This window comes from Ambystoma mexicanum, chromosome 1q (assembly GCF_040938575.1).
Source record: "Ambystoma mexicanum isolate Mex_15411 chromosome 1q, UKY_AmexF1_1, whole genome shotgun sequence".
Taxonomy (NCBI): Eukaryota; Metazoa; Chordata; class Amphibia; order Caudata; family Ambystomatidae; genus Ambystoma; species Ambystoma mexicanum.
In genome coordinates, this window is record NC_090922.1 from 1,206,033,729 (window position 1) to 1,206,047,204 (window position 13,476).

At 42.2% G+C, this 13,476-nt stretch overlaps 1 protein-coding gene across 1 annotated transcript in view; it reads right to left on the minus strand.

Moving 5' to 3' along the window:
* The window catches only part of IL23R (interleukin 23 receptor), a 777,663-nt gene that overhangs the window by 426,264 nt on the left and 337,923 nt on the right, over positions 1-13,476 (minus strand). Inside the window, exon 8 of the mRNA XM_069641944.1 lies at positions 8,914-8,996. Within this exon, the coding sequence (XP_069498045.1) occupies positions 8,914-8,996 (83 nt within the window). The remainder of the gene's footprint in view (positions 1-8,913; positions 8,997-13,476) is intronic.

Genomic DNA, 13,476 nt, shown 5'->3' on the forward strand with positions numbered 1-13,476 from the left:
GGGTAGTGGCTATCCGGTTGCCGGGGTGCGCTGCACGGGCAATTCGACCACTGCGTCCTGAGGCGAATAAAAAGCAAAGGGGACTGGTTGTTCCCACCAGTCAGGGGAAGAGACTCTCCGGCAGGGAGATCTCCTCTGTTGTCGGGAAGTGGTGAGTCGGTTCCGCAGGGCTCCACCGGAGGTGTCGTCGTGCAGGTCGGCTCAGCGTTACCCTCGTCGGATTCTTAGGTCCTGTGGCGACTTCTCAAGATCCAGTCCCAAAAGCCCTGCTTTTATGCAGAAAACCCCCATTCATTCAGCCTAGCTGTCAATCAACACATGCTAAGTAGTGAGCGGGAAGGCTCACCCCTTGGGCCAATCACTCCAGAGTGCGACCGGAGTTGGCAAGGCAACTCGGTCCAGGGTGCCTAAACCCCCTCCCACACCCCTGTGGTAACCCAGACAGAATGGCACCACTTTGGAGGGTCTCTGTACAGAGCCCGCCAAAAGTGGAACAAAGGGCTCAACCTTTGGTTTAGAAGTCACAGAGACGAACACAGACGTCATTTTACAAATCGAGTTCTGGCAGAAAATACCATCCGATAAACTTATTTAAGATAAGTAGACCGGTGGTACGTTAGAGATTAACGAGAAAAAGTATCAATCTCCAACAATGGGACGAATCCCATAGGGTTATGTCCGGGGTCGAACATAACAAGTAGTTTCCACTGCCACCAGCCAAAACTCGACGAGGGGGGACGGGACAGTGCCCCCTCGAGTAACAGGTCCAGGAGTAATCGAATTACCCCTACTAGTACGTCCACAATAAGATGGTTTGTACTAGTCCTGTTAGTAAATTTAGGTCTAGTAAAGCCAATGGTGACTTTACATGCCCGGGGAGACAGTAGTCAGTCCCCGGGTATGGAGTCTATGGCGGAGGTCCGCTAGGACGCCCCAGTGTTACGGCACGTAGAGTGCAGTGTAACACACCTAGAAAAACATATGAGACCCTATGGAGTAAAAGACCCCATAGCCCATAGAACACATTGACATTTGAAGGAATTACACACATACATGTCCAAGAGTGGGAGGAAAAGAGTCTCACTCTTGGCAGGATGGAAAAAAACAAACTCCCGAAATCCAGCAAAGCTGCTGGGGGACGCACTAGGTTAGGAAATTCAGCCTAAACAGAGAATTCTCCCTAACACTTGCAAACATATGACCCAAACAGAATAGGCTTTAGTACATGACCAAAAGCGACAGCAATACAGTTAGACATATCCAAAATATACCCATCCGAAGAGCTGCACACAACTGATATATTAATGAGTGCCTTATTGAGTCAAAGACGAGAATGTCCAACTGCACCACCTCCCTATGTACCTTTGCCGCCAGCACTGCCTCAACCAGTGCCGCATGTACCCAACACTGACTCTTGGCCTGCTACACATCCCGCACTGGAGCTCCTTAAGGATACGCCACCTAGCTCCCCTACCGCTTACAAAACCGATACCCCTCTATTGCAATATTCTTGCCCGCTTAGTGATCGGAGATCAGGGCTTCATAGCGCACTGACGGAGAATAAAAAGGTTAGAAGTAACAGCAGAAGACTATACACTGGAAGGGACTGAATTAGCTGTCTCACATATGTTGACTGATAACCATACCTGTGAACAATATATTTGTTAGAACACATGGGAAAAACACTTGCCCGAGAATGGTGCAAACTCACTGACAACGCAGTGCCCAGAGAATTGCAACATTTAAATCATTCAGCATGCACCATCAATACACTTTGAGACACAAATCGGCACCTATCTGAGCTGTTCTCACATAAGGAGGAACTACATGAATTACAGATAGCAAAGCTGATGCTTTAGGACTATCTTGTCCTTTAATTAAGCAATATGACCCGAGCAGCGGGGGCATTACCGACTCAGGTAATTCTCCTGCCGCGAGGGTCATATTGCTATTAGTACCTCAGCCCCCAAAATATGCTTGTCCGGGACACTAAAAGCATTTTTTTCTGTCCCGAAAAGCTGCAGCGTTTCGGGACAGAAAAAAAAAGAAAACGAACAAGAAAATGGCCGCTGGGAAAGGGAAAACAGGAGTCAGTTTTCTCTTTCCATGGCAGCCTTCGAGAGCGGACGCGCTGGGAACACAAGTGTTCCCAGCGCGTCCGCTCCCAAAAAAAAGAAGCAGAAGGTAAGTGGGGTTGGGCGGGAGGGAGGGGAAGGGGGAGAGGAAAAAAAAACCAAAACGTACCTGCATCTCCGGCAGGGGACGATGGAAGCCTCCAGCTGTGTGGAGGCGTGGAGTCTCCACACTGCTGGAGGCTGCCATCGTCCCCCACCAGGGACACAGGAGCAAGAAGGTAAGTGGGGTGGGGTAGGGAGGAGGGAGGGAAGGAAAAAAAAAAGATGCTTACCTGAGTCCCCAGTGGGGGGTGAAGGCAGCCTCACAGCCTTGGGGAGGCTTGGAGTGGGGATGGCCCCGCTTCGAGCCTCCTCATTGGCTGAGGGGCTGCCACGCCCCCTGCTGAGGACAAGGCCGCTGGAAGCCCGGCCAAGAATCGAAGGATTCTCGGCTGGGTAAGGACCCGGCAAGAGCCAATCAGAATGCGTGTTGCATTCTGCTTGACTCTCGCCGGGTACTAATAAACAACACGTTCATTCAGAAGAGCACTCCTCCAAACACAATGGAGATACTGCAGAAATGTGCATCATCACTAGAGACGCTCTTAGATGGATTTCTAGTACATCCCTTTCCGCTATGGAGATCCATGACACGTTTAAGCAATACTCCCCATCCATTCAGAAACAGGTATTACAAATAATGGCTGAATACCTACAAGACAAATACATTAAAAGAAAATTGTGTTGTATAGCAGATGTTATGAAAATGTATAAATGCACCTTCACATATGACACTGCACTCACTTCCCTGTCCATCAACTTAGCTTTACTACTCAACAATAGGATTGATAAGGCCACCGCTCAGATGCCCATGACATAGGTGCCATCGACACGTGTCCCACAAAGGGAGGAGCCAGCCAATGGTGACGTGCCTGGTAGAACAGTTACCACACACTATATTGAACAATATGTATATGCTCCCTTTTCCAGACAAGAAGTTAACACGATTAAGCTATCCATCCCAGACATAAGGAAGATCCCCACCGGGTTCTATAAGGAAGTACAGTTGGTCTTGGCTTCATCAGTTTTTACCTTAAAAGATATAAATTTGTTATTTCCTTTCATTTTAGCTTCCGATTTATGGAAGCAAATCAGGAACATAGATGATAACGGGGCATTGGGGGGAACATGGCCAGAACTCATGGCCGCCGACATACTGAGAAAAGCAGATGATACACCTCCAGAGAAAATATTAGCATTACCTAATGCCATCCTTGCTAAAATGTCAGACTTTAGTACCAGAGAAAAGGATTATATGGGACAAATTAACGGCCTGCATGCAAGGGACATCTTAGGCGGCCACAGAGTATTTAATCAGATTTGAGCAGGTATTTTCTGAATACGGCGGACAAGATTTGAGCACTGAACCAGGAAAGAGATTGTTTGTTGACAAGTTTGTATGTGCTCTCTTGCCCGGAATTCAGTCTCAAATCACAGCTACCGAGAGTGCCTTGAAAACATAGGCACCTTCCAAAATACTGCTGATGGCTCAGAATTATGAGAACAGAAAGGACACAAAAGAAAAAAGTAGATCTGAACACGAGGGTGTTGTTACAGCATGTAGCTAGGGGTCCTCGAGGATATGCCCAAAATAGGGGCCAGGTTATACAACACACTGGGATAGTGAATGACAACCAGTGCACCTACTGCTAGCAGGTAGGCCCCTGGAGGGCGCAATGCCCAATACTCCAGCAGCATGGAAACAATATGTACGTGAGATGAGGAAGAGGACGTAGTAATGGCATGCAGGGACCGAATAGAAGCCAATCTTCTCAGCCTCCACAGTTAAGCAATAATACATCAAACACAGATACGCAACACCCGACTAAGCCCGCCAACATTTTCGATAACACTCCCTCACAAAATTATTTTCCTGAGGACTACACATCTGACGACATATTCTTTGGCTGGAACCTACCCCTATCCCTGTTGATCAAAAAGGCCCTACGTTACAATGAAAGTTGGGGATATGCCACACACATTTCTAGTTGATACTGGTGCACAGAAGTGCTCCATTGATCACTTATCGGTTACAGATATTCCTCTGACAGGGCAACAAAATGTTTCTGTAGGGTTCGCTGGCACACTTGTAATAAGTCCAGTCTACAAACCGGTACGTATTTCTCTCGGACCATACACTGATACATGTCTTATTCTATTTACAACTGACTGTGGTGAAAACTTGTTAGGTTTGAATTTACTGAAGAAATGATAAACACCTAGACCCGGTATGGAGGAACTTCAACATACCCAAAATAGCAGCCCGCTTGGTCAAGATTTGCATGATCTGTTTACAACATAACATTGGGAAAGGAACACCAGTAACTAAGGGTAGATTTGGTCCACCTTCCGTGCCCTTCGAGGTAATAAACTTGATTTTATTGAGATGGAAAGATGTCAGAATGTTAAATATGTTCTAGTGGTAGTTTGTGCATTCAGCAAATGAGTAAAGGCTTTCCCTCTCAAAAATAACACTGCAATATTTGCAATATTAACAGCAAAAGTAATGCTAAAAGAGTACTTTCCCCATTTTGGTTTACGAAGGGTGATCTGGTCAGACAATGGTTTGCACTTTATAGCATCAGTCACCAAGCACGTGTGTGAGGGATTACAGATAAGAAAGAAATGTCATGCCACAAACCATCCCAAATCAGCTGGATTAGTTGAGAGACACACCTGAACCCTGAAGAACAAGTTAGCTAATATATGTGCACAGAGCCAGCTAAAATGGCCTGAAGCCCTACCATTAGCCTTAATGTCAATGAGAATGACAGCCCAAGCAAAAAAAGGTCCATCTCCATATGAGGTTGTGGTGGGGAGACCTGCTAATGTGTGGAATGTACCCAGGCCAAAATAATTGTCAGAGATTGAGTATCCATTATTGGAAGCCTATTGTAACCAGCTGACTCAAAACTTGTGTTTGATTCACCAACAGGTGCGAGAAGCGTTGCATTATCGATACGAGGCCATTGGCCATCCAGACTGCTGTGAGTGTAGAAGGGAAGAAGAACTGGATACATGCAGCACATCTGAAATGAGTACCTTTGCCTTTGCCCTATAACAAATGGGTAAAGGAGGGGGTAGCTGATCCAGAACACGAATACGTTCCTCAGCACGCACCTTTCAGTGACAGAGAATACATTAACACAAATTTTAAGCAGCCAGAATTTCACCTTTGCCAACCGTCGACACAATGTTCAAGGATCACTCCATGCCTGGAATGTCCATATGCAATCTTCAACCACAGAAATAGCTAGAGAAGGACTTCTTGAAGGTAGGAAAGTGTGGAAATGTTTTTGTACTCTCACAGGAAACCAACGATATTCCTTCCATACCCCCAAAGACACCTGAAGGTAGAGAGGGGCAGGGAAAAGAAGACTGCAAGCAAGACAGGCCATGTGGTCAGGTGCCACCCATGGATTAACTTATAAAGCCTATATCAGTGAGGCTTCTTAACGGACACTGAGTGACTATGCCTCTGTTTGGTGTACGCAGAAGAGATGAAATGGAACGTTTTACCACTGGAATGATCAGGTCCAAAGGACTATGGTCGTCTAAAGATACATGTGTGATTATAGTTATTGTGCTATGTATCATACATATATTAATGCCTGTTTTATGGTTTCTGGAGAGCTCAAACACCCTTAGCTCACTATTACCTACGGTCACTACAATGTCTCCTTTCTATGTACACACAAACACACTTCGTCCCCTTGATCTTGAAAACTGAGACGGTTATCTCAATAACACCTTCATAAGAATAATAAATGATACTGATGCAATACCGAACAAAATCAATTGTTGGGTATGTTCCCACTGTAAACAACATGGTGAGAAAGGTTTAGGATGGTACATATATTCACTCCCATTGTCCACTGCTTGCTATGAATCCTTTAGGTCCATGTTTTTTGGTAGATGGAATGACAGCATCACAGGTAACTTTGATGGGGCAAATATAAATATGTTTCATCAGCAGGTGCTACTACCTTTGGGATGCTCTGTGTTTGTTAACAGGAGCACTACTAGCACTGCCTCTACCAAACGTTCAGACAGGTATTCTAGACCATAACAATCAATTATATCTTTTTGAGTGGCATCAGTAGGGAATAAGGAAGCCAATCCTTCAGCATACACAATTAACAATAATCCTGCCACGGTACCCTTTTATCTAAGTAAGGAAGGTTCTAGGCACATGGGTACATATGACAGATGTATGAATAATGCAGTTTTGGTGAACAAAATAAGGTCCTTGCATATTGGAGTATCAATTTACTTTGCCTGTGAGAAGCGAGCATATCCATAGTTACTGAAATATTGGAAAGGAACATGTTACTTAGCAACACTGTTAACAGGGGTTTAAAAACATCAGCTTTAAAAATATTGTAACACCGGCCTAGGAGAAATATTTATGATAATACAGGCTGTCAAAATTTAGGAGATGTGTTAAAAGTGATATTTCCCTTTTGGGACCCAGTGATAAACTCCCGAGACATCAGAAGGTTGGCATGAGTGTTAGAACGAACGATTAATGAGACGACCGATATACTATTCAATATGACATTAGAACAGAGAGCTATAAGGCTGGTTGCACTTCAGAATAGGATGGTATTGGACACAATGTTAGCTAAAAGAGGAGGGATTTGCAAAATGGTCAGTTCATCTTGCTGCGTTTATGTAGCAGACTACTCCCCTACTGTGTTTCAGGCTATTACGAGGTTACACACATTGGGGTATGATATTCATGTTAACAAAGGTAGCTCGGACATCGGTACTTGGGGTTGGAATTTGTTTACCACATTTGGTCAGAAAATAGTTTCTGTCCTTGCTATGATCAATGCTGCTATTCTCTGCTGTTGTTGCTGCATACCATGCTTACCTACTTTAGGATCTATGCTTTGCCAGTGCTGTTTTAGAGCTCTGGAACACTTACAACCTGAACGCTTGTCCACTGGGAGTGTGAGAAATACACTAATTATGCAGGATATAGAAATTCAGAAATGTATGAATATATATCAATGTACATGCATTTCATGATGTATAAAAAAATGGGTTAGCTTCGGCTAAAAGGAGAGTTTGTAAAAAGGCATTTATTCTAGTTAGCTCCTTCATTTTTTGTTTCATACATGCCTTCATTTTTGTGATTGCCCTTTTGGAGCTGCAAGTAATCGCTGGTGAGCCACACAGAAATGTTGTTGTACAGAAATGAGCTCATTGTTTATACAACCTTAGATCTAGTACAGCCAGGACCAAGCGTGATAAGATATTTTCGTCTGCAGCTGTTAATTACGTGGGTCTCACAAATGAACATACTAATAATAAGAATCATTTATGACACAGGAAATGTTCTGTTCTGTTCGGATCTGTTTGTACCAGGAAAGGGCTATCCTAAAAAAACTGTAAAACATGCCACTGCACAGTACCCTCGGTCATGAAAACAAAAAATAATATTGGTAGGAATGTCTCCTTTCAGGAAGAACAGTCTGTTGTCTTGTAAGATCAGAAAGCTAGAATGTACAAGCATGAACTTACTGACAAATTGTTTTTCACAGAAAACCCTATATGTAGTAGGGATCTGTAAACCATCTATGATATCGCACTCGCAGCCGAACTCATGTAAACTGGGGTGCATAAAAGATGTAATTTCCTTTCTGTAAATTGCTCTCTTCTATACATCTATTGTTGTTTGGAACCTGAGTCCGCTTGAAGCAAATAAAATCAATTGTTTATACTCATCTCTGTGTCTGTTGGTCTTATCTTGTTTGCAGTACAGTTACCAGATGTTGTTTTACACAGGTCTTGCGGGTATATTTCTAGGTTTCAAGAATCGATGGTAACAAGAAGGTCTTCAGGGTGCAAGTGCATGGCAAGTGAGAGGGTGTATGTGGATTGCGATGGTGCACATGAAGTGTGATTGCATGTGCAATGTGTAGGCATACATGCATTTTATGTGTGTGTGTGCGTGTGGTATGTGAGTATGTGTCAAAAGTGAGGTCATTTGTATGTCATCCCCAAATGGGAGATTAGCAACAAGTGAGGTCGACCCTTCTATATGGTTTCACCTCTCAAAAACCGACAGCTATGGCCAGGATGAAAAGAGAACACTTAGAAAACTCTTACACATTGCTATTGTGCAACATAGCAGGAGTAAGCAGTGTAATGTACTCACTTCACAGTTAAGCCAGATCTCTTGTGAGCTTGTGGATGGGCAAAGAGATACAGTAAACCTTCTGTTTTAAGATGCTCCCATCACTACCAAAAGAGTGCACACTTAAATGAATAAAATGAGGGTCTGTGATTTGGGAATGATCATTGATCATGTTTCATTGCTACTAAATAAATGAATACAAATTCTTGAATAAACAACTACAATAACTATTCCTATTCCATTCATTGTTGAGAGCTATTAGAACATCTGGTTTGCTGATTTCCAAGGGCTTTGATGATAAAACATGATTAAAATGAATTTGGGAAGTTACATTTTCTGTTAGAAACTACAATTGTTCTCAGTGTCATACACGCGTGACATGAACCAATCCCCATTTGCCTATGAAAGCATTACTCAATTCTCAATGTTTTATAGATATGGGATCATTGACTCTACACTAAAGGCTTGACCTACTTTCCTGAGCCTTATGCTTAGCACAGTGAACAATATTTTGAAGAGTACACCAACAGTGTCAGAATTACACAGTACAGTGTGTATTTGATTCATAGCAAGAATAGCCAAAACATACAGTACCTTTATCAGTACGGTCACCTCTTGGCTACAGTTGGCGTATATGCGACCAAAACTTCTCCAAATCTCCGGACTTTCTGATGGTACTAAAGAAAAAGTAATTGCCATATAGTAAACTCAATAAATAAAATTGTGTAACCCAAGATATCTTCATTCATTTTTATTAAAATTATATTCTTCCACTGTTTCTTATTCTTCTTTTTTTTAAGTGAATAGGTTAAATAAACCTTTACCACAAATACATCATTTACCCATAATGCATAAAATACAAACAATAAATAAACCCTAAAAGTGAAATATCCATATAACAGGAATAGAAACCAGTATTATAAATATCTGGCTAATTCAATTACTTTCACCAATTTCTGCAGACATAGAAATTTGCAAAAATCAATATCATATTGCTTCATGAATATATAGTTGCCCAACTTTGTTCAGAGAATAAATAATTAATATCTTCCCATATAATTCATTCAGTTTACTACAACCAGTTAAAACATGTTGTGGTGTCTCTATTTCCATTTTACAAATATGACAAACGCTCATTATAAGGAATGTTTTGCCAGGCCCCAGTATGTGATCATGTGGGTAACTTATCAAAGCGTAGTTAAATAATGAATCTCCCTACCTTAAAACTTTGCTGCATAATTAAAAGGAACATTCACTAAAAAACATTGTCTAATATATATTTCAAAACACGATTTGACAGCCAAAATGGTCAAGTTCTTATCTTTATCTCATGAATGAGCTTTTTCTTTAATTTCCTTTAATGAGCATACCAGATCAATCAGGAACCTTAAAGTATACCCAATATCTACAAAAGAATTCTTGCTTACATCAATCCAAGTTTTTAAAAATTCTTACAGGGTTCTTTATATATATATTACATGGACGCGGTAGCGTCCATGTAGTTATGGTTAAGTTGGTGTTTCTATAGGAAGAGCATTTTTTGGGCGGCTTATAACTTCGCTCCCTCTAGACGAATCCTCACCAAACTTTGCGAAGAAAGTATATGGCCCACTCCGAACTTTTTTGCAAAGTTTGGTGAGGATTCGTCCAGGGGGGGAAAAGTTAGAGGGGGGGGTCCCAAAACTTTTTTTTTTCCTATAGACATAATGGGAAAAAACTTTGCGCATGGCCACAGGCCAAACCGCTGGATGGATTGACACCAAATTTGCGGCAGGAGCGGGGGCTTGGTCCCGAAAGCGTGCTTTTGCAAATTTGGTGTAAATCCGTCCAGTAGTTTTTTATAAAATGACCAAAACGTAAGGCAAAAAAATTAGTGATATCTGTGTTCGCTTCGCGGACGGACTTCCCTGTTCGCTCCGCGGACAGCACCCCGATTGGCCCATGGCCTTGCGTCATGTCCGCGGACATGCGACGTGTTCGCTGATTGGACGGCGAGGGGTGTGGAGCAAGTCAGATTTTCTGTGGCGCCCGCCATCTTGTGTTCGCTGTCGAACGCGTACAGCGCGGTGAAACGTGGATAAAAAATTGTATTTAGTGCCGTGTGTTGGTGTGTAAGAGTGTTTTGGGAGGGTGAGGAAGTATGAGATAGGTTCAATGTTTTTTTTTTTATGTGGTAGACGTTTTTGTTGCCTTCGATTTGTCCGCGGAGAACACGGCTGTTCTGACATTTTGTAAATAAACTAAATGGTGGGGTGTTTAGAGGACGGAGTATGTGTCATTTTTGTTCGCAAAGAAGGTAAAAATGAGCTATGAACACTCAAGGTGTACTTAATTGTTTGTAAATACACAAACTGGGGGTGTCCTCAGGACGCTGTCCGTATTGTAATCTGTCTAGTTGAATGTGTTCTAAGAACACTCGCGGTGTCCCGAAATGGTTGCAATTACACAAAATGGGGGTATTCTGAGAACGTTGTTTGTATTGTTCGTTGTCAAGGTGAAAGTGTTTTAAGACCACTCCTTTTGTCCGCTAATAGTACAATTGCCTAGGGGCGTCAACCGACTTTTTGTCCACTAAAGAAACGATAAATCCGGCTGGTGTGCGCCGACATTATGTGATAATCCTATGACGGGCGCTATTGACCTGGCTGACTTGCTTTTGCGACACTAAATCATATCTCCCGCCCCTAAACCTGATATTATCAAAGCATTCATATTCCCCGCCTCTCTCCGTGACATTACAGGGAGCGTCATCAAACGCGCCCAGTCCTCTCCAGTGCTAAGTGACTTTACACAGAACCCGGAAGACAACACATATTATGTCACAACACAGCGCGCCACAATTCGGAATATGAAACAGTGATTTAAAAGCAAACAGCAAGATTGTAAATTTTGTAAAGTACATTTATTTGACATCAAATGTTTAGAGAATATTCAGCAATTTGCGTTTGTCTTTGTTGTCGATCCGCAAAAGTTCATGTTGAGGCACGCGATATTCCTTTGCGGTACAGAGGGTGTTAGATCAGTTTACAACTCAGTGCGCCACAATTCGGAATATGAAACTGCGGTTTAAAAGTAAACAGCAGGATTGTACATTTGGTAAAGTACATTAATTTCACATGAAATGTTTAGTGAATATTCAGCGATTTGCTATTGTCTCTGCTGTCGATCAGCAAAAGTTTATTTTGAGCCATGCGTTGTTCCTTTTGCTGTCGATCAGCAAAAGTTTATTTTGAGCCATGCGTTGTTCCTTTGCGGTAGATAGGCTGTTGGTTTATGATAAAAGCAGTATATGGTCGCTCTGATAATCGGAAGGTTGCTCCAACAACGAGCCATTAGACCACCCTATTGGTTGGTATGTTGTTTGTAGCCGCTAGTACTGCATAAGGGCATATTGGTCCTTGGCGATTGTCCCATAAAATGGTGAGGGTCATGAAGTTGCATATTTGGACCTTCACCTGGCAGTTGAAGTCAACATCCGCTGGAGTCTGTAAATTGTGACATAGGCAAAATGGGGCCACATACCTGTTTTAAAAAACATAAATTAGTCTCACCAGCTGATCTTCATTAAAAATCATCATTTTATTTATTAGGGCACTAAACTATTTGCTATCGAAGATAGTGCAACGGAGTATGTTAATAATAAAATAATAATATTTTCCCATTCATATAGCGCTAAGAACCGTGAGGTATCTAAGCAGTGCTTATTATTAACCACGGTGTGTGGTGCTCATTTATCGACCACGGAAGGATGAAAGGCTGAGTTTGGCCTTGCCGGGATTCAAACTTGCGTTAGCAAGCTGTGCACGGATGTCAAAGCGAGCGTTGTACTCGCTGTGCCACTTGACAGGCTACAGTGAAGTGGCATAGCGAGTAGAGCGCTTGACCGCCTATAGACCGGTTAAATTATTTCTATTAACCCACCCTGTGTCGTCTGCCTTTTTCAGAGCCCTCTAAATGATCAATTCCGCTGTGATAGTGCGCGGTAGAAAACATTATGTCACTTTCAACGAACAAGTTCAACTTGAGCGGTCTTTAATGCTACGCTATTGTAATAATATTTGGTATAAAATAATCTAAAGGGTTACTTACAGTACAATTGCAATTTCCATTGTCTACGAGTAGTGCAGTCCCACAATACGACTCCGCGTGTGCCAACGATCTTTCGCATAGTGATATAATATATAAAAGTGGTTTCGTTTCAGAAATGTCATCCTTATCTTCTCTTACGTTTTAGCAACACTCCTTCAAGAGAAGTCTTTCATCACAATCTCTGTCTGTCAAGGTCAAAACACAATACAACCTTATAGTCCGCTTTGTGAGCCTCTCCGGGGCCCGAGAAAAAAATGGAAGCAGCTGACCTTCACTGTGAACGAGCATAAATTCTTACTTTGCAACATTCTGTGTAAAGCCATCTGTGAGAAATTGGTTTTTGCACGCCATGTTTGTATATTGTTTGGCTGATATTAAAAAAAGTTTGTTTAAGGGACGTTATGGTTCTAAGTACAGCCGAAAGACCCCTGAAAATCGCAAGTTATGGTAAGCTATGAAAAATAACTTGCGCCACCACTGTGCACTGCTAAGACTAACACCCAGGACATCAAAGATGACATCGCAAATGTCATTGATGAAATCACTGATGACATCACATGTGTATGTACTTTTCATGGAATTTGTGTACTAGGGATTTTTATTATAATGTTGCGAAAAAAGTGTCAAGGATATTGCAATAAATATCATACCGTTATTAGTGCTTTGAACGATGCATTGATATAAATAACATTCTATTATGGTATTCTATCTAGTATACTGAGCTACTAATGGAAAAACATAGCATTGTGTGCAGAGTACAAAATGAAAGTATAATATTTGTAATGTTAATATGTTGAATAATGAAATGATAATTGTCCTGAAATGTTCGAAAATTCACAAAATGGGGGTGTTCTGAGGATGTTATTCGTATTGTGTGATTGCTTAGCTGTATGCAATGAGGGAATGGGACAGAGAGTAAAGTGGACGCCGTCCGCAGACACCGCGGCTGTTCGTGGACAGGGCGTGCTACATCCGGGTTTTTCCAGGAAATCCAACATGGAAAGAAGACTGTACGGATCAGCCAATCAGATGTCGAGGTTGTGGATTTGTGTTGAAAGAGACTGTGTG